General features: G+C 44.9%; 1 protein-coding gene across 11 annotated transcripts; it reads left to right on the forward strand.

Annotated features, from left to right (window-relative positions):
- The first annotated feature begins 4272 nt into the window (after window positions 1-4272).
- Window positions 4273-27812, forward strand: LOC118505046 (protein kinase C). 11 transcript variants are annotated; one of them, XM_036040307.1, is made up of 12 exons: window positions 6165-6327; window positions 8938-9706; window positions 15517-15710; window positions 15797-15958; window positions 17569-17642; window positions 18161-18192; window positions 19076-19146; window positions 19226-19510; window positions 19589-20293; window positions 20383-20635; window positions 20705-20844; window positions 20913-25548. In XM_036040307.1, exons 2-12 carry the CDS (start codon window positions 9556-9558, stop codon window positions 21075-21077), a joined length of 2232 nt encoding a protein of 743 aa, XP_035896200.1. In that variant the 5' UTR covers window positions 6165-6327; window positions 8938-9555; the 3' UTR covers window positions 21078-25548. The 11 variants fall into 11 exon arrangements, with proteins under 11 accessions (XP_035896197.1, XP_035896194.1, XP_035896195.1 ...); XM_036040304.1 differs by lacking the exon at window positions 6165-6327 and adding an exon at window positions 4273-4336 and having other exon boundaries at window positions 19226-20293; window positions 20913-22322; XM_036040301.1 differs by lacking the exon at window positions 6165-6327 and adding an exon at window positions 4281-4723 and having other exon boundaries at window positions 19226-20293; window positions 20913-22322.
- The last annotated feature ends 129 nt before the right edge of the window (window positions 27813-27941 follow it).

Genomic DNA, 27941 nt, shown 5'->3' on the forward strand with positions numbered 1-27941 from the left:
AGGACATACCGCATGTTTAAGGATCTGGTGCTTCTGATCTTACAATCCTTACGTGGAGAAAGAGATAAAACAAGGGCTAGCTGAGCTGTTTATGGAGTAATAGATATTCTGACAGTGGTCCAAACCAGAATGATATGATGATGAGGTATGACCAGGAAGATCATCTAGCGAGATGGATCTCTTCTTCTTCTTACGTGGCTCAACAACCTCCAGAGGACTTTGGCCTGCCATTTCTAGCTTTCTGTGTCTTGTTTTAACCCGTAGCTGAATAGTTAGTCCTGCGTACAAGAAGGCGGATCTGGATGGGATTTGATCGTCGGTCCTGCCGTGTGAAGACCGGTACCGCTATGACCTTGGCCTCCGAACCGCCCCTAGAGATGTGGATCTCTAGATACGCCATATCTGATTAGGCAATCTATATGTTAGCTGGTCTTTACACGACAGGACCGGGGTTCAAATCCCATCCAGACCTCCTCCCCGTACGTAGGGCTGACTACTTACTACGGGTAAAATTAAATCACAGAAATTGAAAAATGGGCGGCCGAGACCTCTCGAGGTTGTAGTGCCAAGTAAGAAGAAGATATATTAGCTCTACAATACTGTTCTTAAATAATATAATATCATTTGCCCGTTTTTTTCTTAACTAAAGCCTGCCGGTTGTCATTGAAGTCTTGTGCCATAATCCAGCTTCTTGCAGCAAATTGCTTACACGCTGTACCGATTATTTCATCCACATGACAGATTTGTCACAGTTAGGTAAGGCTACCATCAGTTTTTTTTTTTTTTGTCATTCTTCTCCTCCGACTAAACGACGGGATACTTTAAATTGTCACACATTTCACTCCTTGTACGCAATTCGCGAGCGATACAAAAACTAAGCGACCCATAAAACGGCTAACCCCTGCGGCCAAGCTCAGTCGCTGCAGTACAGTCTTTAGTTTGCCTCTTTTACGCTAAATAACCAAACCTTAACACACACACCCAAACCAAAAACCGTTTCATCGGAGCACTCAGCTGAGCTTTCGACGACAAAATGGAACACACATGCGAGATGGTTTAATTTTCATTCGGTTCGCTTCCTTTCAACATTGCCTTCTGCCGAGGGTAGCAGCCGAGTCCAGACCACCTGGTGCCACCTCGCGCGTCATTAATGAATGTCTGTGTGTGTGTATGTTTGGGATATCGCCAAATAGCCTACAGCCCAGCTAGAGAAGAAGTAACTGCAATTCCTCAAAACTATGCTGGCGGGTGACTTTGGCCGGGTTGGCGAAATCCACCACATACCCGCCCCGCCCAACAACATCCTTTCATCGCTTTTGAATGGAAAAGACTTGGGAGCTCTGGGGGTTGGGTTTTTTTTTCTAAATGAGCCAAAAAATTAACTTTCTGCAAATTATTTTCCTGTCCGAGCTCTTCGATTGTTTCGCACTGTCTTTGGCGGACGGACTCTATTCAAAGCGCTTTTCAGAGCTGGTTGAATGTGGTGCTGCGGGTAGGCATTTCATTCACCAAGGGATGAAGTGAAAGAACCCAATGGGTCCGCCGCAACAGCAGCAGCAGCTTCCTGTTGCGTATGAAAGATCGGGAGTGGTTACGGTTTCGGAATCGCCCCTGCTTGCTTATCCCCCCAGGGAGAGCAAACAAGCCCTGCTCAGCCCCAGATTGATCGATTCCGATCGATTCCGGTTGGTGATGAATGATGGTGTGCAACGTGATGCAACAATGTACTCGAACGGGTGAGAGGACACGTGTCTTTTGTTTTACTTGCTGATGGGTGTGTCTGTAATTCGTTTTCCAATGCACGATCTATGGGATAAAAATGATCTTCTGTGAACGGTTTTATTATTGCTTCTAAGGGCGTCATCCTGCCGAAGACTGTTTTAATGGATTGTAGCACTCGCATTAGAGATCACAGGTGCGTCATAAACATTGCGCTATTTTGGGACCTTTCCAAGCTCAGAGGCTTGGGCCTCAGGGTCCGCCTTTTATGAGTCACATAGGATGTTGAGTATTGGTTGGAGCACCTTCCTCGATGTTCCTGTATCACAAACTATATTCATGAAATCCTTACTATCGTGTAGATTGTTACAACTAGCGAACCTAGGTGAAGAAGACAGGGGGTTTTCTGTAAGCTAAAAGGCTTGATCCACTTATACCTTACAGTATCCAGCCGTAGACTTATCAATGGCTGAGTTATGAGAATTTTATACCAGATGACCTAACCCATAAAGTATTTTAAGATCGTCCAAAACAACAAAAAAGTGTCTGTGTAGTGGATCAAGATGGCGTTGATGTTCCCCGCCAAAAAGGCTAGGATTAGATTTCTAATCTTGAAGAGGAGGACACCTATGCAGGGAATACTGAACAGTCATCCAAAATCTCTTAATCTAGCCTTTAAACTCCACTTTCTGTGCAAATGCATGCTATCTTTTAAACCCTTGCATTATATTCAGCCCTCTCCACAACAACCATTACTTACCACAATCAACTTTAATTGAATGAACACAGCGCAGCAGCGCTAAGGGTGTCGCGAACAACGATTAATGATGATCGAGTTTCAACTGATTGTGCAAGTAATGCTGGTGGTCAGTGGTCACACAAAAACCGAAGACTGGGACTCGCCCTTTCCTTCCGAGCCGGGTGACACGTGCAGACTGTCTCGGTGCAGCATAATTGAAACATGCCCCACCGGAAGACAAACCCTTTGCCAAGAAAAGCCTTTCGTGATGGCTGCTCCCATCCTGCGTATCTCTATCGGGGAATGGCTGATAGTGTGTAATCAAGATATTGGGAAGCATAATAGGTCGCTTGTACTGTGAGTGCGATACAAACAGGTGGACGATCTGTTTCTTATTCAATAAAACAAACAGATCGACATGCTGCTCACCTCCGACGTGAGTCACCATTACGCAACGCGCACCAAAGAAAGCGCTTCTGTGGTTTTTGCATTCAATGTATCCAAAAAAAGCCCCTTGCCCGGTTGGTTCATAATCACCCGCACAACTGGGTCACTGCTAGTACCCTTTGTGCGAAGAAAGGCGACATTTTCGTTTGTTTTCTGTCCATCTGCATCTCCATCTCCATTGTACCATCCACTGAAAAGTGGCCAAAAATATGTCATCTCTATTAATCGAGCAACGAGATCAATCTCAGGCAACACGCATCGTTTGCGTGCGTGATCCGACGTGCATGATTATCGTACGTTTTATGATCTCTAGTTAAGCCGAGTTGAATCTGTGTAGTTGCATAATGCTGGTTAAGATGTGCCAAACTGAATGAAAATCAAGAAGACCTTGGAGGGCATGTTTGCCAGTTAGCATTGAGCCAATGTTACTAGTAGATAAGCTTTAATTGTTCAATAATATTGGTGTTACATTTCATATTGTATAAACACGATATAATCTGCTTAACGCTCTGTGTCGGCTTCGCCATCCGCTTGAATCGGACCGCGCACATTACTGCCCAGGTTATCCATCATCTCGCGAATGTCTTCCAGATTTTTGCCCACTCTCCATTCGACCACAAAGCGTACAGCCGCATCCACAAAGTCCGCCAGCCGCAATCGGTTGGCCACAGCTACCAGCACACAGAACTGTGGAAAGCTGGTGAACCATTCCTTATCGAATGCACCGTCACATCCCTCCGTCGTATTGTTGTTGGCGACCCGCTCCATTTCCTGCTCCTGGTTGTTGGGAATCATCGGTTCCGATGCACCATCCGGTTCGGTCTCTTCCTGGGAGGAACCTTCCATGCGATTCATCCACTGAATTATCTTCCCGAGGCTTTCCCCATCGGCTTCCGAAACTTCCAAGGTGTCGCCTTTCTCCGTGGAGTCGTTCAGTTCGTCCAGCTTCTTTTGCAAAACAGTAGAACGGGCGAGAATGATTCGCTTTGCGATGACTATTTTACCGTCACGAGACTTTAACTGAATTGTATCCATGTTTCGGTTGGTAATAACAGAAGAAAAGTTAGCCTTTTTTACCGAATTCCTCACGTACCACGAATTAAACCGATGCCCACCGATTTGGCGCTCCACAAAGCAAAGCGAAAATACACCGCACATTGCATAAGGTACATACAGTGACCGTATTCGAAGTAGAAATCTCATCGCGGTACCGGTTTTCGAAGTAGGGTTTTTAAAAATGTTCGAACACATTTCACACGATGCGAGCACACACCTTCTTTTCCTGTGTGCATCAACCTTGGCCGGTTGTTTGACAGCTGGCGTTGCAAGGTAAGCATAGCATGATGCGCTCTTGTTTACAAATACATCACGGGCAGCAGCAGCAGCAGCAGAGCGAGTGAAAGTCGAGTCTTTTGCTGCTAAATCTGCTCGGTAAAATAGTTTACAAACTCGGTACGGTGTGTAGAAAAGTGAAATATGAAACGTTGGAGTGCGGTCGAAAGTAAAAACAGTGTTAGTTTGGTGGTGTTTCAGTGAAGATTTGATAAGATTCATGATGTGGTTTTATATGAAGTAAGACCATTTGTTGTTCCTTGTGCTCTGAACCCTTGAGTCACATCAGCTTTGTAAAACGATTGTGGATAGTGAACAGAACGAAAGCATGCATGGAAAGCAGGCTTTTAGAATGATATGGTTCTTGCATGAAGTTTTGATGGGGGTTTGCAATTCTAACACGGAATATAATCTTCACAAAGTGTGTGCTTGCCTACCATCTACAAATGCAAACGATTAGTTCACTGTTTAAGGTGCAAAGTTAAGGTAAATTAACGAAAATCCTCCTTATCAATCTGATGGTTGAAAACTGCTATCACTATTGTATCAAAATAGTTCATAAAACCAATGCCAAAACACGTGTTAATACGAACTACACGTGTCATTTGCAGCGGAACAGTTTACGAAAATTGATCAAACCTGCAACATTTTACGGCGATTGATTGTGTTTTACTTAATTCTAAATTAGTGTAACTGTCTTTGTTGAACCTTAAGCTATAACTAAAGTAAAACATACATGAATGATCCAGTCTGACCTTTTCAACTGAGGGTTACACTAAATGAAGACATCTCAAATAAACATAAAACAAACCATCCAGTTATGAGTAAAATCAATTCACAGGAATCCAGAAATTCCGAGAACTTCCAAGAATAAGAATACTGAGTCAAATAAGAATAAAATAACACTTAAACGGGATGTTGATGAGAGTAACACTAATAAAACACTATTGCTATTGATAGTATACAACGGCAGTAAGGACAGAGCTGAAAAGTTCAAACATTCCTCACCTAGTTCGGCAGGTACATTTTTCACTGAATTTCTAATTGTTTTTAATAGTAAACTTACTGGTAATTTTTCATGTAAGGTGGCCAAGAACTATAAATCAAGGCCGCAAATATAAGCAAAAAGTTACTTAAAAATGCAAATATTTAAAAAATCCTTATTTGCTCCATGAAAAGCCAACAGCTTTTTTAACATTAGCAAATGCTTTAAAACGCTGCAACACCTACAACATTTCATAGTGGCGATCCTGTTGCGTCAAACCACTGTAAAATATTGTTGTATTATAGTCATAATCGCCAGGGACATATCAATACTTCACAAACTTTAAACCTTTTTCGATAGTCTAACTTATTTAAGACAACAAGACCTCTTGAATGAGAAGGTCCCTTAGACGACGAGACCTTACGGACACAAACGTCCCTTGGTTAAAGAGGTTATGTGGACCAAGAGTTCCCTTGGACGAGGTAGCCATTTACCCGACGAGCTCTGTTGGTAACCGATGCTATTTTGAATATAAAATTTAATATGATATGAAAAAGGGCCCCCCCTTTTTCTCAAAATGGATAAAATTTTATTTTTTACGGGTAGTATCTTAAGGCTAATGCGTTATTGAATAGCATATCTCAATTCATGTATTAAGTGTTTCTTGGAAGAAAGTCCTGATGAAGGATGAAGGTCCTTGAAGAAATATCCTTTTCCATTCATCATTATAGTATTAGGTAGAAATGCACGAGGCACAAAATATTTATTCACACAGAAGATTTAGTTTGTTTTCTTTTCTTTCCTTAGAACCTTATTTAACTTACGAATAAATGTTTCCTTTTATCTGCGGCATATGTTTAGCGTGCCGAACCCTGCCGTTACACGACGAATACGCTTGTATAGGAATATCAGCTCGAGAAGTCGAACTGGACGGTCGTACGAGAAACAACCGCGAGTCTTCGTTGCGCGCACATCGCGGATTGTGCTCTCTCGCGAAAAATCGTGATGATGGTCGACGTTTTCGTGCAGCAGCAGCAGCAGCAGCAGACAGCCAAGTGTATCTAGGGAAGGCATGATTTTGCGCGTTCCCTGGCCAAGCTAAACGGTACGGAGCAATAGTGCGTGATTTTTTTCTTTTGCCCTCACGGCTCACACGGGTCGTGCGTTCATGTGGTGTGTGCCTAGTGGGAGCCCCGTGTGTCCCCGTCCGAGGAAGCCTACTTCTGGTGATTGGTCCTCGAAATCTAAACGACTACGGTGTGGAGCGTCATCCAAGCAAGCGAGCAGAGGTTGATGAGCGCTCCTTAGCACCCGTTTTTTGCTGGCTGATTGGTGCTACCGAAACTAACACCCCGCAAAGCTTGCTCCAATCATAGTGTGCTGTGGAGAAAACTGTTCTGCTTTTTTCCAGACAAGCGAAACAGAACATTTTCCAGGGATCCATTCAGTTCGTGTGTGAAAATTTCACCGTCGATTTTTCCCGATTCCCTGGCAGATATTGTTCGTGGTGCTGAGAAGTGGTGGTGGTGCTGGTGGCGGAGGTTGGTGGTGCTAATTTTTCTCGGGAAAATTTCGTGCAGCTTTTCATCAATCGTTGCAGCTGTGTGCGTGCGTGTCGCAGAAACAAGGCAACCCGCGTACGTTCCTACGCATGTGTTTGCTCTGTTGTAAGGTGGAACAGAAGTGTGTGCGCGCGCGCTCGTCCATGTGTGTGAGTGTGCGTGTGTAGTAGAGTTACAAGGTGACAGAAACATCACACGGGGCCCCACACACCAGCGAGCGCACGAGAGAGAATTGTTCTGCAGGATTAGAAAGAAAGGAGACACCACCTCGGGACGGGAAAGAGCCAATAGTGCCCACACTGTGGACGGTGGTTCAAATCCCATCCACACAAATTCATCGTCCTCGTCATGATTGATCCTGTGCTCTAGTGTATGTGTAGATGGTGTGCTTTTGTAGTTCCTTGTGGAAAACTTCCTCGACGGATCACGGGTGGAAAACACTAGCAACACCGATTGGGAAAATCAAAATGCTGTGCGCGGCGCGTGTAATAGTGTGCGTGAGTTGGCACACAAAAGAGCCAATGGCTCGAGTATGTGTTTCCGAGTGTAGAGGGATCCTAGACACACACGGTGTGGAGCTTTCGAAATGCTTCCCCCTTTTTTCCAACATATTGGTGATGGTGATGGGTGAAGAGTGCATATCGTCTTTTCCCTATTCGAAATCTTCCTCACATTTTCCCTGTGGTGAGCTCCAACTCAAAATGGGGAGCATGGAGGAGTTTGGGGGTGACCAACAACAGTCCGTGTGTGTGAGTGCGTGTGCGGAGCGCGCGCGCGTATACGAGAGAAAAGATCGCGCAATGGTGTGCGTGTCTACTAATGAGCGCAAGGCAACAGAAAACCCTCCATATCAGCCTCCTACTACTACTTAGGAACGAGAATAGACCCTCATTTTTAAGGGTGGTTTTTCCGCTCCTGGACATGCGTTTTCTTTCTCTCGTCTCCGGTCAGATCGTTTTTCCACATCAGTCCAGTGAAGGGGGAGGCAGCGATTTTTTTTTCAAACCCTCTGCAACACGCTCTCTTATCAGCAGCTATTCAGGAATGTCAGCTGGCAACTTCAGCAGCAGCAGCAGCAAAACTACTGCCAACCTGGTTGGTTATCATTATTGGAAACAAACTTTTCTTGAACGAAAGTATGCTCACTAGTATGTTAAACGGTTATCGACAAAGGCACTCGCTTGTCTACTTTGGGGGATCATCTCCAAACATCAGTACCCGTCCCAGCTAGCAGCGCACAACGAGCGCTATTGTTTGTTAATCATGGCTGCCCCTCGGGATGGGGGATGTTCGTTTGTATCATTCACCCAATTCACCTAATGTGCGTTTGTGCACACCGTTCCCAATCATAGTAGTAGCCGAGCTGTTGCTATAGCACACTACTTCAATGGCTGTTTTGTTGTTGGAGAGGAAATGTCTTGTCCATAAATTTGCTTCTCGCCTAGAATAATGCCTGATCATCCTTCACCAGATACTGAAGCTTCCACCAGTTCGGCTTTTCTACACCTTTTCGCAGTCTCTCACATACACAACCACGCACGGTTTCTGGTAATTTGACACTTGTCACGAGAAGGCGTACGAGTACAACTACTACACAACAGCCCCAGCAACAACAACAACCAATCTCCATTGCTACTAATTAGACGAACCTGACGAGCGTGTGTGTTGAGCCTGTCATTTGTACGGTACTTGCGGGTGTACTTCGGTGTAGTGTAGAAGTGGCGTTGTTGTTGGCACAGTAACAACACAACAGATCCACGGAAACAATTCCGTGCGCGCGCGTGTGTGTGTGCGCGCGTGTGTCTAGTGATTTTCTTCTCCATCTTAGTAGTTTGCAAATGGGCTGGCTGACAGAGAGTGCACAGCCAGCACTTGTCGTCGGTCGGTGGTCGCCGTTGCTGTGTTCATTAGCGATGCAACCATACGAAAAGCATCGTTCTTGAGGGTGTCTTTATTTGCTGCCGGAGTGTCCGTGCTCCTGAGTGGTCTGCTGTTGGCTGTGAAAGTGCAAAGCATCGCCAGAGAAAAGTGTATCCTTACCGATAGAGTATCTGTTACTATAATCAAAAAAAAAAATTACAATCAACTCGTTATGCGGCTCCGTTTCGTGTATGGATGTGTTCTTATAGTAAATATCTTGTCTTTCCATACAGGATGCAGCGATTTATTTTTTTTAGTACAGCCCGTACAATAGGATTGTGACTACTAATTACTTCCAGCCTCATTATTCGGAGCGTTGTCACAAGTGTCGCGAGCGTGTGTATGTGTGCGTGCGTGTGTGCGAGTGTGCGTGCCTCGTTGCGGGCTGGATAGTGCTGTGACAGTGAACCAAGTTGTAGTGTGTGCGGCAATATCAGCTTGATCTTACCTCCATCGCTCCCATCGGGGCATCCACTGCATCCCGCCAAGAAGTTCAACTCGAAACACACACACACACACCCTCCTCCTCCTGAGGTGAGGTCCTTCCCGGCGGCCATTATCCTGCATCACTCACTAACGGGGCTGCAAACTGACGTGGAGGGCTTCACCAAGCACGTCCTATACGCACAGCTCCCACATTTCTTCAATCAGGATCGTTATTACAAGCACGTGGCTCTGTGTGTTCTGTAGTGCATAGTGAGTGGGGGAGGTCCAGGTAACGTCATAAAGTGGTAGCACACGAGCCAGAGTAAGTGAGACTGGCCGTGTTGTTTGTGAGTGAGTGCGAGCAGCAGTAGCAGGGAAGCAGGAAAGGGGACGCGCAACCAACAACAACAACACACAACATCATCATGTTTACGGGTACGCTGCGATTGAAAGTATGCGAGGCGATCGGACTGCGGCCGACCGACTTTCAGACACGGCACACGATGACATTTGGCCGGCTCGGTGATCAGCTCATCGATCCGTACGTGTCGATAGACGTCGACGAGAAGTTCATAGGTAAGTGTCTAAATGGACGATGTACACTCTTGTGGCACTATACTGGGTCTGGATGGGATTTGATACCTCTTACTTCAAGTTAGTATAAGTAACCGTTACCTTTACGCCAACGGGTTTTGGTACCGGGGCTTCTCCTAATCTTTTAGTATTGGGAATAAAGTTCAAGAACCATTTGCTATACAGATGTCTGAAATATCTGATTTATGACTGGTTTTGCTCAAAAAAATGCCCATCGCTACTTATGACATTCGCCATCTCTCTGTTAAAGTCAAATATCTTATCTAGTTTTTTGGGCCTAGTACGTTGAAGCAACTCAAGAATCAAGTCATTTTTGGATATTCTTATATGAAATGAACCTTAGGCCAGCCAGATCATGACGGTACCTTCTAACAGAATAGAATATGTTCGTCTGAGGATACAATAATATCCGGAGACTATTGGATTCTCGATCAATTTTCAGAGAGTCCTCGGTTCAAATAATTTTCAAATTGCTTGGCAAAAGGCTACTAGCATTTAAGAAAGCTCAATCGGCGTTTTCCATGAATTCTATATGAGCAATGTCATCGATTCAGCGTCTTCAAATCGCTTTTGTAAGATGGCACATGGTCTATACTGCAAAGGACTATTACTTGTATTCTGTGGGCTTAATATATTCGCGTGTAGTTCACAACACATGAAAATTTAATCCAAACGTTCGGTATTGCTCTAACATTTCTAACGTCCTCATCAAGGACAGGGGACACAAGGTGATTCTAATAAATCACACAGTACACATTAAAGATCCTTGTAGCACTACTGTTAGACTATTTAGGATCGGGTCGCAGCTACTACAGGTCTAACACGAAAAGATCGAGTTTTCATTGTGTTGCGGACAATAGAATTCATCCGTATTTATATACATTTCTACCACACGATCATGTCAATTTCATCTCTCAACAACAAGCGTGATCCAAATGGTAACAAAAAAAAACCCCAGAAAACAACCCGATTCTCCTTGAAGCGAAGCAACAACGGAAAGGAAAAAAAGAGAAATGGAACACAACACGCAACAACTCGTGTCCTGTGTCGTGGGACCGAGGGAGCTAGGGTAGGGATGATCAGCAGCCGCGGGGACAGTTTGACATTTCGAGAGATCCGCCAACTCGCGCGCGCGTTATTGGAATTGAAAATGGCTGTCTCCTTCGTCTCATCGGAGCGCCACCGCCGCCCGAGCGAGAGGACACGGTGGAAGCATGCAAAGGCAAAAAAAAACTTCACACACATGCAGCTCGGAAAATGTGGGGTAAAGCAACCACTTTTCCTTCTTCTGCTGTGCTACTCATAATGGCAATCTTATTTGGGTGTTTGGATGTTGTGTGTGTTTGAGAGTGTGTGTCTTCTTCTCTGCAAGAGACAAGAGAATAGGCCGAGCGCGTTGCGGGAGAGAGCGAACGTTCTTGCTCTGTTCCGACAAGTCAGGGTTTTTCCGACGGTAGGTAGGAAAAACCTAGCTAGCGCAAGAACCGGGGGACAGACAAAGTTCATGCTTCGTTTCGTTCTTTTGTGCGTATGTGTTTGTGTGCCGTGTGCGCTCTTTGGTCAAGCGTCTGTTGTCACCGAAGACAGAGGAATTTCGTGACGAAACCGTCGAATGAGACGCCTTATATTTCGGGCAGGAAAATTCGAACTCATTTGAACGATGAATTAGAACGATGGAAAAGGTTTATCGAAAGCAGCTAGTTGCATTAAAAAATTGGAAATTGGAATGACATGTGGACAGCAAACACCAATCAGACCAGATTCTCCATTCATTGCTGGATTTTCCACGTACCACTGTGTCTGAAAAACATTCGCTTCTCACACGACAGAGTGCGAGCGAGCGCGAGTAAAAACGAGAGCAAATGTCTAGGGAGAAAATGTATGTGCAAGGTAAAGAAAATTTCAATGAAAACAGCTTTCTTCTTTCCTGTTCCATCAAAGTAATGTGAGGTATGGAACTTTAATCATAAATTATAGTCTTAACAGTGAATTGTCAATTCATAAACATCCTTGCAGCTTTTTTTTTTTTTTGATCACAGTAGTTGCTTGGATCCTGTCCGCTGATTTTCCACCGATTTTCTCGCTCTCTCGCTCTCGATCACTTTTCTCTCTCATCGTCTTGAAGATGTAAGCAATTTCACCAATATCTCATTGCCTTTGGCATTCCTTTGCACGGTGGCTTTTTCCCTACCAAATGCCACTTGGTGTATGTGTGCTAAAACGAGCGTGTGTGTGTGTGTGCTCGCCTTTTTTCCTTCGAGTAGTCTTGTCTCTCTCAATCGCATAAACACGCGCGCGCCTACCGTTTTCGGTTGTTGTTTCGGTGTCTTCGTTTAAGCCAGTTTTTCCTCCCATAGCTTCCGTCCGACCCGTGGTGATGATGTGTTGCGTTCTGTGTGTCTTCTCATGCCCTTGTTTTCTTCCGCTTGCGTCCTTCCTCCTCCCTGCCCCCACCCATCGTCGATACATATACTCCCCAAATCCGCTAAACGTTGTCTACCGTTTGCGAGTGTCTCGTGCAACGTAGAACCACCACCACACAACACCAGGTTCAGGCAGACGGCTCGTTTTCATTCGGCGGAAATGCATATACGCGCGCGGGTTTTAAGTTTTTCTTTCCTCCTCGCACACCGTACCACCCTCGCTGGGCCACCCCTGTTTCGGTGTCGTGAGTGGCGGGTGAGCCAATCGTCTCTGGGGAAATAGATTTTAGAGTTTCGCAAGCAAGAAGCTCACTCGCAGGCACTGAAGCGGGGGAGCGTTTTTCCCCAAGGTCACTATCAAAGTGGGAAGGTTGATGAAAATAGTTTTTCCGATAGGCAGACCCGAGTGCGTGGTTTTTGCGGCAGGATGGATCGTTCCAGAACGATCGGCAATCGTTTTATAGCGCACAGATTTGATGAAGTTAATAGTGCAAGACATCGGTTTATTATGGGACGCGTATCGTAGGGGTTTTACTGTCAAGAGATGCCTTTTAAACGATACTGATGCAAGACAAACTATAAAACTATTTAGATCGGCTAAAGGTAATGCACTTGCTTGCTTATACAAATCATGTTTACCTCGAAATGGCTCCAATATGCTCAAACACGCCATTAATTTGGAACAGTTTCACACTACAAAACAACTACACCACAGCAGCTAAACAAAGATTGACCTTCCGGGCGGATTCCTCGCTCCACGCGTTTGTATGCACTGCATAATCATTTATCGGCAAAGTGCAATCGTGTGAACGCGAGCGAGCAGCTTACAACCGGCGCTAATGGATTTGCCAATGATCGATTGCAAGCCACCACCGGCTCGTTTCCACGATCGTTGCAGAGCAGCTTCACGCTTAGAACTATGATTCAACGAAACCGTTAAATTATAGGTACCGTTACAACCCCCAAGCCCTTACATCAAACAAGGTATGACGTGTATTGTTGAGGTTGAGGCTACCTTTTATTGATATCTCTTCTACCCCGGTACAAGGGTTGAGTAAAGTGCATGATTCATTTGTTGTCTAGGTTAAGACTTAAAACAATGATCTTCCCTTCTTACTACATTAGGGAGCATTCCAAAGCTAAAAGGAGTAGATAACAAGGCATTTTTGTTAGATCCACAGCATTCAGATTTTTTTTGGTTTTTCATTTCTGGGTTTCGTGTCTTGGCGAAGAGATCTTGGCCGATCATTACTGGTTTGTCTTCATTTTACTCGTACCTACAATTTTTCTTACTACTTTTTCTGAGTTTCCTGGTGACCATTTCTGAGTTTCCTGGTGATTTCCTCTTAGTCCCCAGGTTCCTGTGTTCGAAACGGGTACCTGTTATGATATGCGCCGTGTCTAGTCATTTGCGTTTGGTTTTATGAACCATAGAATTCATCTGAACATTTATTAAATTTAATCCTTGTTGCCTAGTGGGTCAATTAAATTCACTTAAAACTGATTATTGTGGTATATGAACCTCAAGAGGTCTTGGTCTGCCATTACTGGCTTGGTTCGATTTAGTTTCGACGCGTAGCTGGATAGTTGTACCTGCATACGGATTGATCATGAGCTGATCATTGTTTAACATAAACATCAAATTATTTTTGTCAAGTTCGTCTAGTTCCCGACAATCTGTTCATAGCTCTCCCCACAAGAAATGATCTTAATTCTCTTCCAAAACGAGCGCTTCTATTATCTTGCACACGCTGCTGTACAATCCGGCCAGATCGCATCTCATTATCTTATCAACGATGTCCCCCGACCAGGCACATGATAATGCTGTGTTGCAGCAATTGTCATTAAAAAACACCACTAAGAAGAGCGCAAAGCAAATCTTTAGCAAGACACAAATCTCACGGCGAGTGATAAAAGCGCTTGGTGTGGTGTGTTATTACTATCTGGACACATTAAAACCAGACGAAATATGTAGCGGTTCCCTTCAAGAAGCGCACGGCGAGTCAGCTTGTTTGATAGCACCTTGTGGCCTTGAAGTCCCACTAAACTTTGCCATGAGAAATTCCACAACAATATTTTGTCACCATCGGATCGGCATCACCATCGCCACACGACGAGCGGGATCGGGACGAACCGCGTACATGCATTTTTTAAAAACACAACCCATTCCGCCAGTCCGCCGGCCGCCGTGAGGATGAACTCAATTAAAGCCGATTTATTGTAAAGTAGGTCAATGAAATGGAGAAAAAATGGCGCAATCTGTGGAAGGGCGAAAGAAATGGATGGAAGTTTCCGTTTCGTTCCGCAACGTGTCACTTCGCGGTGTTTGCGAAATAATGTCCGAGAAAAGGGAAAGAAAATCGGACCAGGCGATAGTCTGATGTGCATCGGGTCAGGCAAAAATATTTGATGCTTGATGCTCGTGTGTAGTAGACGGTGGACATCATCCTCCGCAATAAATGAGTCATATTTGTGTCATGATGATCGTTGCATTGGATTACATTTCATTACAATCGATCCGAGGAAGAATTCTTGGGGGACATAGGAGTTTCTTATGTAGTCTGCCCCTGTAAAAATCTCTTAAATCGGTAAAGAAGTCATTAGACTTCTATCAATTATATCGATAGTTAAAGAACATTGTGGGATTTCTCAATTTAAGATCCTCACATTTCTTTATAAGTCAGTGGATACAGCTCAGAGTTATTCCTTCTTCGGTAATTGCTTCCGATGCCTGGAAAATGTGGCCATCCACCTACGATAAAACTACACCAAAACTAGCTCTCTGCACATCAATTTGAAGTGAATCATCTTGCCGAAGCGCGCGCATAATTAGACGAATATCATTCACATCCCGCTCGGCATTCGGAGTCACGTCAACTATGACCATGATCCTACACTTCTTCCCTCAGCAGCATCAGCACCCTCGATCGCGTTTGACGAGAAGAAGTGACGGATGATTTCGTGGAAAATTGCACTCTGCAGCACTTTGATGTTCGTTCCCCGGTGACGGCCGTGCTATGTGGATCACGTCGTGACTTCATCCACTTGACGCTGCGTGAATGGCACGTGATTTGACTTGGGCAAAGGGCTGGTTTGCGCTGGATTGAATTCGCGCAACGACAAAGTGGAAGCTCTCGTTGACACTGTGGTGTGGTAGTAGTTGGTGATCTATTTCGAGTGTAATTAAATTGTGGGGACACTTTCGGCTCAATTGGCATGATGAAATATGTGTGTGTCTTTCCTTCGCTGATTTATAAATGGTTTCACAATTATTCACCGTTTTCCATCATGCCTCGTTAAAGTGACGGGGTTTTCGCTTATATGATCACTAGAAAGCTAATTATTCCGTTCCGTTTTTCTGCCCTACAGATCGGTCCACCATGAAGCCACGGACCTTCGATCCGGTGTGGAACGAGAGCTTCATACACGAGGTGGAGAACGCGAACGTGCTCGGGATGACAATCTTCCACGAGGGTCCCATCACGGACGTGTTCGTGGCCAACACGACAATACCGTTCGAGGATCTGGTCACCCGCAACGAGTCGGAGCAGCAGGACTTTTGGGTGAGTGCAGTGCAGTGTCAACCATGCTCTGGGTGACTTGTTCATTAACACACTTTTTCTCTCTCCTTTTCTACACCGCGAAACAGGTCGATCTCGAACCACAGGGCCGACTGCACGTGAAGATCGATCTCCGATGGACACAGGACGCCAACAATGTAGCCTCGCAGAACTCGTGCCGCCGGGCAGTCGTCAAGGATCAGCCATTTTTAAATCGCCGCCGCGGTGCTATGAGAAGGCGTGTTCATCAGGTCAGTTGAGCCGAGCCGCACAAGCAACAGTGGCAGCAGTACCATTCCTACCACCTTCATCTTCATCTTTTCCCTATCACCGATTGGGCAATGCCCTTTGAATTTGCCCACCCGTTGTATACGGATGACGTCGAACGGATGGATCGTGTTGAGCGTAATGCTTCGTTTTTTTTTTTGTTGCTAGTTGCAACAAAGCACCAACATAAACAACTGCAAATGCGAAGAAAAAAAAATTGTAATCAAACACACTCCCTACATCGAAGCGTTTGTTGTGCCCCATTGGCTCGTACGCTGACCGAGGGTATATGTTTCTTCGCAAATTGAAAACGAACATTGCACGCCACCACCGTTTGCGCGCTTCAATGATGGAAGCGCTGATGATGATGATGATGTGTGCCTGTTTGAGCGACTAGTCATCAACATCCCTCCTCTGGTTGACAAACGGACGCTACTCCGCTCTGCTCGAATTGAATTGATTAATGCGCTACAAAAACAGACGGTAGGAGGATGTGACGGCGTAGGATAGGCTATTGTTTTTAGTTGCATTCAGAGTAGTGAGCACTGTGCATTGGTTGCGCTGTTGCGCTGTGATTGAGGCCAGGTGTAGCCCATTTTTGGAATCGATTTTCACTGAAGCTAGGTGCAAAGGTGTGCAGTCAGCAAGAGTTTTACAGAAACCTGGTAAGCGTTTTATTGTGTTTGTGAAATCTGTTACGGTTTGCGAAGCATTTCTAAAGTAGAATTATCATTATTGAATTGTTTTAAAATCATTCGGCAAGCAAACGAAAGACTAGGCGCCTCCATCACTGGTAGCATGAAACACCATGCGTCTCCATTTCGTAAGGAAGGCGAAAAGAATGTTTTAAAATATTCGTAACATTTTTTTTTTAAATGTTAGTTATCTCCCAGGATTTCAATGGTAATGTTGGAGATATTTCTGGAATTGCTCCGGAGTGCATACGACTCACGCGGATTGGTACTATTTTTAAATGACGATATGCAACGGAAAACAGAAGAAAAGTTCTGTCGGATGTATGGGAGAGAAAGATTTATTCGAACACTACCAAGCTACCTGTAAACTGTAGCTCCACAATGATGATGATGATGATGGAGACAACATCTGATCTGATGAGTAGTAGGTGGTAACTCGTACTTTTCCTACTCGCTTTTGGATCCATTTATGATTGAAAGCAGCCAACGACGCGTTGTTTGTGTGTAATCGAAAAGGAATTCTCATTTACCTGCCTGGCGGTGATGTGTTCTGTGCTGCTTGTTTTGCGCCAGCAATTGGGTCATCTAAAATAAGCATGCATCATCCATCTGAAAAGCTCTGAATGATTTGTGTTGCTTCCAATAACAATCTTTAAATCTCTTCCGATTATTGTGCATTCGGTGCAGGAAAACTGGAAAAGGGAAGAAATAATTCAGCAATTTTCTTCGATTTTCTTTATTAGAATCGTTTCGCGATCGTATGCGATCGAGCTGCTTTTATTATTTGCCAAATCACATCGATACTCCGCTTCCTTTCATCTGTTTCACCGATTACTTTCCTCCCCCAGTCCAATCGACCTGGGAACTGATCGTTCGTTTCGTTTTGCATCTATTTCTAGGTTAATGGTCACAAGTTTATGGCCACATTCCTGCGTCAACCGACATTCTGTTCCCACTGTCGCGAATTCATATGGTAACGTATCGAACATGGTTTTGCGGTTTGTTTTTGCGGAAAATGGTGTCTTGAATTTTGGTTTCGGTTTCATCTTTCGTTCGCTCTTAGTTTACTGGTGTTGTAAAACGTGGTGGAATGATTATGTTCCTTCTCCTGTTCACTTTTCATGACTTATTCGTTTACAGAACAATAGATTGCTCAGTAAAAAATTGTCTTAACACATAATATTTGGTGAGGATCATGATAGCGAATTCTGTTTACCGAGCAGCTAACAAAACCATTGTGTTATCTTCACTAACAACGATCATCGGTTACGGTTGGGCAAGGGTTGTTTTAACCAGCAAAAAAGTGAATTCTAATCTCACCTTGTCTAACACATCGCAGGATTTTTTGTTTGTTTTATAATCACATCCGTGACTCTGCCTGTTGCGGTATGAGCAACACACCGTTTTAAGTGACAATATCCCGTTCCTGATCCAAGTTGTAACGTTTCGTGTCGCACACATTTTCTTCTCTCTTTTTCGAAACTCTTACAGGGGATTAGGCAAACAGGGCTATCAGTGTCAAGGTAAGAAGATGCATCCATCTAGCCTCGGCCAGCACGGCTTCCCGTCCGGGTTGCTTAAGCGGGGAAGAAACAGACAAGAAAGAGAGATGGTTGTGATGGTTGTGTGACTGTGCGTGTTTAGTTCTATATTACGTTTCTACTTACACTCTCGCAACGCGCTCAAGCTCTTTATTTCTTCCGGCGTCTATGATTTGGATTCTGTAACTTGCTGTCTAACGAAACCTATTTTTCGTCGCTTTTACTTTACACCTTACTTCACCACTCTGTTAGCACACATCAGACACCCCTGATTTAACACAGCTTTAAGTGGGGTGGAGAAATATTTTCACTACTAACTTGTTTTCCTTTTCTTGAATCATTCACCTCTAACACGTATCTTCTGGGAGGGTGTTGGTTTGCCACTGGGTTCTGTTGATGTTTCTCTTACGATAATGTTCTCTCGACCTTTAACCTGTTTTCCTACCGCATGCCGTGATGAATTTTCCACCCGGTTTTTCGTTCTCTGTATGTTGTTGTTTCTCTCTTAAGTTCATTAACGTTCACGCACGCTGCTGGGTCTTGCCAATCCAATTTTCCTCTGTTTCTTCACTACCGATTGACTCATCTGTCATCGACCACTGACATTTCGCACTTGATCGAGCTTTGTTATTGTTTTGATTTTACCACTCATCTTATAAGTATCGTTTCGTTCGCACACCGTCCTTGTTGTTGCCTTGGTGTCCAACGGTCTCTCTTTCTCTGCTGCGGTGCTGTGCAATCAGCGAAAATAAAATGGTGGTCTTTGGTTGAACGTTGAATCCCGCCCGCAAATGCAATTACTGATCGAGCGCCTGTGGCGATCTGTTTCCGTCTGTTTCGCACGTTCGCTTCCTTCTCGTTACAGTGTGCACGTGCGTCGTCCACAAGCGGTGCCATAGTTCGGTCGTAACCAAATGTCCAAAGAAAAAGGATGAGGTGAGTATGCTGGGTGTGCGATTGCCAAACCAGCACCGATGCTAATATTGCCTTTCCTGTCCGATGATTGGTCTTGCAGCAAACCAAACCGACACCAACGGAAGCAGCCCAACGGTTCAATGTAAATATGCCACATAGGTTTTCAGTGCACTCGTTCAAACGGCTGACGTTCTGTGATCACTGCGGGTCGCTGCTGTACGGTATTATCAGGCAGGGGCTAAAGTGTGAGGTGTGCAGCATGAATATCCACCGGCGCTGCGAGGGCAACGTGGCGAACAACTGCGGCATCAACACCAAGCAGCTGGCGGAGCTGCTGAACGAGATGGGCATCACCATGGATAAAACACCACCCCGTAGATCTAAGGTAGCGTACAGGCCATTTCGAACACAGATAACTCTGTACAGTGCTAATAATCTTACGCATTACCCCTTTCCTACACAGTACTCCAACCAAACGCCTAGTGATAACCTATCGATGTCGGAGCGTTCGGACGACACAAGCTCGCTGGACACGCTTTCCACCAAGAGCGGCGCGGAAAGTGAACTCGGTGCTCACAATCTGGGAGCGGGAGCACACGGTGGACGTGGCGGTGCGGGTCAAACATCAAAGTCGGGCGGTCCGACAATGGGCATGCTGGTGAATTTGGGCACCGACGACGATGGGAATGCGCGACCGATGCCGGGCAAGGTGTGCCTGAACGATTTCAACTTCATCAAGGTGCTGGGCAAGGGTTCGTTCGGCAAGGTGATGCTGGCGGAGAAGAAGGGCACGGACGAGGTGTACGCGATCAAGGTGCTGAAGAAGGACGTGATCCTGCAGGACGACGATGTGGATTGCACGATGACGGAGAAACGCATACTGGCGCTGGCCGCCAAGCATCCGTTCCTGACGGCGCTGCACTCGTGCTTCCAGACGCCCGACCGGCTGTTCTTCGTGATGGAGTACGTGAACGGTGGCGATCTGATGTTCCAGATACAGCGTGCCCGCAAGTTTGACGAGCCGCGGGCAGCGTTCTACGCGGCCGAGGTCACGCTCGCGTTGCAGTTTCTCCACCGGAACGGTGTCATCTACCGTGATCTGAAGCTGGACAATATACTGCTCGACGCGGAAGGTCACTGCAAGCTGGCCGACTTTGGCATGTGCAAGGTGGGTGAAACACAGCGGGGGGGGGGGGTGGGAATTGATCCATTCCGAGTGCTAACGGTTTTTTTTCGATTCAATTTCAACCATTTCAGGAGGGCATCACTGGCGACAACCTAACGTCCACGTTTTGCGGCACGCCCGACTACATTGCACCCGAGATTCTGCAGGAGCTCGATTATGGACCGTCGGTCGACTGGTGGGCGCTGGGTGTGCTGATGTACGAAATGATGGCCGGTCAGCCACCGTTCGAGGCGGACAATGAGGACGATCTGTTCGAGGCAATCCTGCGCGACGACGTACTGTACCCTGTTTGGCTTTCCCGAGAAGCCGTTTCGATTCTGAAAGGTATACTCGTAGAAACACGCCATACGAGGCTGGCTGGCTGTTTTAACTTACCATCTCATTCGATTTCAGGATTTATGACCAAAAATGCGGCAAAGCGGTTAGGCTGCACCGATGGCGAAAATCAAATCCGAAGTCATCCATTCTTCAAAGATATGGACTGGGAGGCGCTGGAGCAGCGCAAAGTTCGACCACCATTCCGGCCACGAGTGGTACCGACCGCTACCGGGTGTGCCGTACGTTCGTCCCTACTAATGCTTCTTCCCCTTCCTACTTACAGCGAAGTGCTCGCGATGCACTAAACTTCGACACCGAGTTCACGAAGGAGGATCCCGTGCTAACGCCGGTGCCGAACGATATCATACGATGCATCAATCAGGACGAGTTTTCGGGCTTTTCGTTTACGAATCCGGAGTTTGGACCGGAAAGGAAGATTGTTTGCTAAGTTGCCGCCTCGTTTCGGTTTGTCGAACCAATTCCGGTGGGTAAATGTCAAGGTAAAGAGTATTGGCGGAGATAGCGAGACAGAGAGAGAGAGAGAGCCACGCACGTTGATGTTTGCCACCGGGACACAACAACATACACACACACACACAAAACGGCTCTGTTTAAGCTGTTGCTATTGTGTGCGTGCGAATGGTGCACGTAACAGGAAAATGGTTGATTTGAATTCAATTGGATATAGTCTGTGTCGTGGTAGCGTTAGCATCTTCCTTACTCGTAGTTAAACAATTTTAATTTTCCTTTTCACCTTTCACGCAGTTTCTAGGTTTTTATTCTGTTAGCAAACAGTGTAGAAGAAGCGCAGGGAAATACGTCCAGGAAGAGGAAAAGTGCTAGAGTGTGGAGATTTACGGGCACAGACACAGAGCAAAGCAAAGGTGTAACAAAGCAGGGGTTCTTCCAATCGCCCCAATCCGGTAACTATCGCCCATCGTGTCGTGTTCGGTGGGATTGAAGATTTAGAACGATAAGATTGTTTGTAGTGCAGGGATGGAAACGCGACAGTATCAGCGGTCGGTTTGGGTCTAGCCGGACGGCGTACGGTATCATTCGAATAGGTGTTTTAAATTAGTATTATTAACAGCTCCCCGTGCGTGGTTGATAGGTTGACGTATGTTTAGTGAACGGTATGGCATCCAATGGATGGGGCCGCAAGTGTCCGGAGTCAACGTTTGGTGGCGGCTGGTTTTACTTTCCCTTGGCCCACCCCGTGAGTTAGTGATTTTTTTGTTGTTGTTTAATTAACGCTTAAAAACCAACCGTTAACGTTTCTTGTTAATTCTATACTTCTTACGATAATCATGCTTATACACAATCCCGTGTTTGAGTTATGTTGCACGAGGGCGTACCCTGGTGCCACGAACGGTGTAATGCAATCTCATTAAACCACTCACGCTTATCAGTAATGCGCCTACGGCCATTGTTAGCTGTACTAATTTCCAATAATCTAGCTAAATTTATTCGTTCTCTAGTTCGGTTTGAGTACACATTTCGTTGGTATTCGGCAATAGTATTAAGCGGCTAGCAAACACTCTCTTCGAAAACGGCGGCTAGCTTTATCGGGAATAGGAACGAAATTTGAGTGTTTTCAGCCTTCGTTAGGTTGCTTATGTTGTGAAGTTATATATATTTGTTAAGCATGCTTTAGCTACACGAAAAAAAACCACAAAAATTGTTGAACAAATTACGTACTTCTTCTTCGATAGGTTCGATGGTGCGAGGTGGGTTACGTTTCACTAACACTTTTGGGAAACCGATTTTGCATTTATTGTCCGTTAGCCGCGCGTAATAACACATACAGTGCTATTTGAATGCTAGTCATTAGCTTGTTCTTTTTCTTTTTTAAATGCAATCTCGTCCCGCAGAGCTGGAACGACGTTAGGCAGCATCCTTATTTAATCGTTTTGTTGTGTTAAATCCTGTTACTGTTACTGAAATTCGGTTGTTGCTTACCCAGCGCAACATTTCAAAAATGTGTTTTATTCTTAATATCGTGGTATAAAACTAGCGAATGTAACAATTCTACCAAAGAAAGTCAGTGCGTGTGAGTGGTAAGGGAAGGCAACCAAATGGGTTCGGTTAGCTACAGTGAGACACAGGCAGCCGCGCCGAATTCATTTAACATTCGGTCCATTTCGTTTTTACCGTCTCGTTTGGGCAAGTGTGCGGGATTGTGTGCGGGTGACAGGCTGGTCTGGCCAGTAGATGTAGGAGGAGCCCCTTGCCATAGGATAGCTAATTGTTAGGTAACTAGGAGAATGTGGTATACTATATGTGTTATAGCTGTGCATCAGGTTTGCAAATGTTTGCTGTAAAAAAACAAACCTACAGTATTCGGTTTACCTATGTTTGTTCTTTCTTGTTTTCTCGTTTAAATAGCACAACTTATTTATACAGTACTCGTCGTGTAACGGTGTGTATGGATGGATGTTGACTAGTGAAGAATGTTTAACAGTAGAAAAGCATAGAAAACAAAAAAAGAAAAACACAGAGACAATTTATGAGATGATCAAAAACCAAAGGTACACAAATTGATCTGTTGCGTGCGAGAGCGAGAGAGAGAGAGAGAGAGAGAGCGAGCGAAAGCTCGAGAGCATGAACTGGCTGTTTTATAAAGAAAAAAAATATTTATGTTTGAGATGGTAGTGAAAAAGCACAAAAAAAAGGTGGTAAAAGGTTTATTTATTTAAAACAAAAACCGGAGATACATTTTCCTTCCAAACGTGGCATATCTCCTTTGCTGTTTTTAAAACTTCCCCCGATGAGAGCAGAATGGAACCGCCTTAGGTGTAACGCGGAAACTATCTCGATGGCGGATTCCTTTTGCTTGTTTGATGGCTTTGAACGAATGGTAGGCCCTTTCCACGGTTACTGTTGAACAGCTAAAAAAGCTGGGGCTCTTAACAAACAACCAACAAAGGAAAGTGAATCCTATCGTCCGTACAAAGCCACGTGGCAGCAACCTGAATCCCCCCCCAGGCACAATAGTACAGGCAATGTTGTAATGTTGTGTTTAGTTGTTACTACTCATCGGTTAACGTGTTTCGTCGTTTTGTCGTGAACTTTCATTGTGATTGTGTCGCTTACAGTAGTACAGTAGTAGTCGTAGTACCAGGGTTGGAAGTTGGAAAACGGTCCGCAGGGGCGCGAAGAAAGGCAGAACGCTACAATCGTAATCGTATTAGCGCTCACTGCAGTTTTGCGAACAGAAAGGGAAAAGAAACACAAAAACACAGTACAGAGGCTTTGAGCTTTCATATACGGGTGCGTTTGGTCAGGCCGGCAAGTAGACAGACTCCACGGATGTCGGTGACGGTGGCCATTATCTTTTTTGTACCATTTTTCCTTCCCTTTCAAGCGCCATTCTGAACTGCCACCGTGACACGGGAACGATCTTTCGTCTCACGGTGGCGCTCTCGGAATGGATAGTTTTGCAACAAAAAAAAAACGGGGGAAAAATACTGTAACACATGACGATTAGGAAAGAGCCATATATAAAATTGCTCTCGAGAAAAGCAAAAGGGGTCGAGTAAAGCAAAATACAAAAATCCGTCTGATAATATTAACAAAACATAGGAGAAAAATTCAAGAGGCAGAAGCAAAACCACACAACAAACCAAACAGCAAAAAAAGCGAGACAAGCGCGTTGCTGTAGCAAGACGAAGAGTGCGAGAGATCCTTGCCGCAACTGAAAGGCCTTTACGCAAACGAGCAAGGAGGATGTCTTTACTGAAAAATGCTGCACAAAACCAGAAAGGAGCGCGTTTGCGTACTCTGTCTCACTGTCAGACACTTGCGGTTATTGGGTTGTTACTTTTTTTTGGAGTCAGGAAAGAGGAATCATATTGACGGCGGAATGTGCATTGGCATGGAGGCAAATGCCTTCATGTTTTGGCACGTTCGTGAGGGATTGACACGCAGCGACAAGCGACAGAGCGCAAAGGCATGTTTGGTTTTTGATTTCTTGCGCTGCAAATGAACGGAATGCGTCAAGAAGTGGCAGCAACGAGAAGCGATTACTTACCCACTAGCCAACATGATAAAGCAATATTATTACCATTTTAGGGAATCTTCAGATTTTTTTTCACTTGCTGTCTCAAAGTCCTCCGACATCGACCCGACCGGCCCATTGTGCGTGTTATAATAAACTTCAGGAGCTTCACACCTGGGTGTGAAGTTTTTCAAGTTTTGAACTTCAACACACGGCCGTATGAGAATTGTAGGGTTCAGATTGCTAGGAGATGACACACAGTCGGGCTCAAACTTCATGTTTTCTGCGTGTTATCGTTCGCCTAGGGAAGCATTTGGTCCTTCAAAATCCCGTAATATGCTTGGCAATCAGACAAGGCCAGAGTTGAGCCACTTTTCGTCGGAGAACAGAATTATCAATTGTTTGTAATTGTTTTTGAAAGATTTGTTTTTTCTAACAATTCAATCTCATTTCCTTTAAACATCAAAATTCTCAACTCGCACCTCATCCTGTCGCTCCTTGTATGGTGCTTTTGTAAGGACGTGGTGATTCTGGAATCTTTATTCCCCGTGAGGGTTGTTTTACTCCATCCGATACCTGTTTTCTCTTCCATGGCCCAAACATTTTCGTACGCAAGACCGCCTCATTCGCAGCAGCAGCTGTGTACATGCGTTAACTGACATTTAATTGGCGCAAAGGAAGTAGCGCAGCTCGTGTACATTAGTTGCATGCTAGGAAGATTAAAACACTCCACCATTAACCGTAACAAGTACATCGTACTTCTCCCGACTACAGTGACCGATAATGAAGTCCAAATCGGTAAAGAAAACAGACGAAGCATCCTCAGCCGGTAGCAGAACAAAACAAAAAACATACAACACCTCGAAACAAGGCGACCTTTGTGTACTTGAACATATACCAAAAAGAAAAATAAGAAAAGAAGAAAAAACATACACACGCACACAAACAAAACAAGAGCAGAAACAATAAACACAAAAGTGTGGGAAGAAGAGAAGAAGAGAGAGCAAAGTAAGTAATGCGCCGCTGCTTCAAACAAACACTTGAAAGCTTGAAAGACGGTAGGGCGGCGCTTATAGGACACACATGCACACAAAAAAAATGAGAAAAAAGTGGATGAAACTAATGGAATACAGAGAGGAAAGCAGAACAAAAACCACCAAGTACCAGCAAGAGGGGGAAGTGAGCAGCGCAGAGGCAGAGCACACAAAATGGCACAATGGTTTGTGTATATTTGGCGTCGGGCAGAAACGGTACAGAGATGGGAGAGCATATATATTGCAGAACATATATATATATATACATATAGATATATACAAATACATATAAGAACAAAAGTAAAAGTGAGAACATAAATTAAGAAAATTTATAAAAATGAATCAAGAAGCAAGGCGAGAGCGAGAGCGAGAGAGAGCACGCGATCGCGATATACTAATACACACGCAGTAGGGACGCGATCAGGAGGATAATGTAATCGGTTTTAAAGCAAACAAAGCGACACAAAATTAAACAAGCACACGTACATTTAGGGAGAAGGCAAAACAAAAACCAAACCTCAGGGGGTTTGTTAGACATCAGTAGAGAAAAACCAAATGTTTGATCCTTTTTTTTTTTGGTGGTGGTGCAAAAACAAAAAATGGCGTTTGCGAGGCTCATTTGTTTAGAAGCCACGGCTCCCTTGATTGTGTGCAGACGTTCGATCGCATAATCCTTTGCCCCCCCTTGTCTGATCTTCTTCGACGATCAGCTTGGTCCAGCGGTTGCGGTTGAAGCATATCCGTGTCCAGCGTCCAGCCCGTTCTGTGTAATGCGTGGTAATGAAGATGCGAAGTTAAAAGCAAACCAAAATGTCCCACCGTGTACCTAAAGCAAGAAGAACAAACAGACAAAAACCACCCGCTTTGTGTCCATCCGCTGTCCCTTTCAGCAGCAGCAACAGCGGGCTTTTCGTTAGTAGTTGTTCCTTCTCCTCTATAATTACACCTCTAAATCCGCTCTTATAAGTGTGAACGAGTGTGTGTGTATGGCATGTGTGTGTGTGTAGCGTAAGGATGAATTGTTTTGGGTGTGATCGCGAAAATTTGGCCATGAAAGTGATAAAATTAACTAATTAGTTGTGGAACTACCTTCCCCGGGGAAAATGATACGCTCCCAAGACACTGGACCATTAAGGATTACGGCGATGGAAGGTGTGTCACGTTGATTGTGTTGATGGAACGCTCCTAACTTAATTTAAATCCTTGTGTGATAACAGGATGACTTTTAGGTTAACTTTTTATCGAGACGTCGAACAAAGCGGGAAACCCTTTAAACGGGTAACGTGATGTACTACCGGCAAATTGAGGTTCAGCACAAAGGGAAACAAAAACCAAACATGAAGAACTCTGTTGTGCATGCGTGTGAGGGTGAGAGAGAGAGAGAGAGAGAGAGAGAGAGAGAGAGTGTGTGTGTGTTGTAAGCCCACGATCGAGTGTCTCTTTGTATTGTGTGAGTGTGCGTGTGTGTGTGTGCAATGTCGCTGTTATTTTGTCGTCAAGGAAAGGAAAGCCACAAACCACATAGAAAACCTCTTTGAAGATGGCGGCTCAATCGAAAGCCGACCGACCGGAAGTAGAAGGATCAAAATGGCGCGCGATGTGTGTAATAAGTAGCGTTTGTCGTCCCTCCCCTACCCTCCCACTTTTGTTTTTGGTGTCCCATCGCGCGGGAAAGTAAAGAGCCCGCGCCAAGGGAAAAGTCCCGTGCGCAGTAAAAAAAGAAGGTGGAACATTATGAAAATAAAGAAGAAGAAAAGAGGAAACAAAATGGAAGAAAAATGATACAAAACTGGGAAAAGCCTGACAAAGATAACCCCACTTTTATGGAGAAATGGTATAGTGAAGCGAAACAAAAAGGAGAGAAAAAAAGAGAGAAATCCACACATACACACACCCACAAAAACAAACCCCTATCATACCGATACGCGGCAGCACCACCATCAGGTGGGCTGAGAAAAAGGATGCCCGTGTGTGTGTGTGCGTGCATGAGCGTGAGTATGTATGTGTGTGACGCATGGAAGCAAAAACAAAACAAGTTGTAAAAGTAGCAAAAAGAAACCAATGTGTCGTGGCATACGAGGATACAAAAGGAAATGCGTTTTGCTAAACAAAAAAAAAACACAGAACAAACTAAACAAAGTGCACACACACATATGCATGCACACACACATGGGGAAGAAGAAAAAAAAGAAGAAGTAAACAAAGCGAGTAGTTTGTCGTCGTGCGAAGGAAGCAAGCAGAGAAACAAATTCATTCATTCGAAACAAGGAGCAAAACAAAA

Source organism: Anopheles stephensi, chromosome 2 (assembly GCF_013141755.1).
Source record: "Anopheles stephensi strain Indian chromosome 2, UCI_ANSTEP_V1.0, whole genome shotgun sequence".
In the NCBI taxonomy this organism is placed as follows: domain Eukaryota; kingdom Metazoa; phylum Arthropoda; class Insecta; order Diptera; family Culicidae; genus Anopheles; species Anopheles stephensi.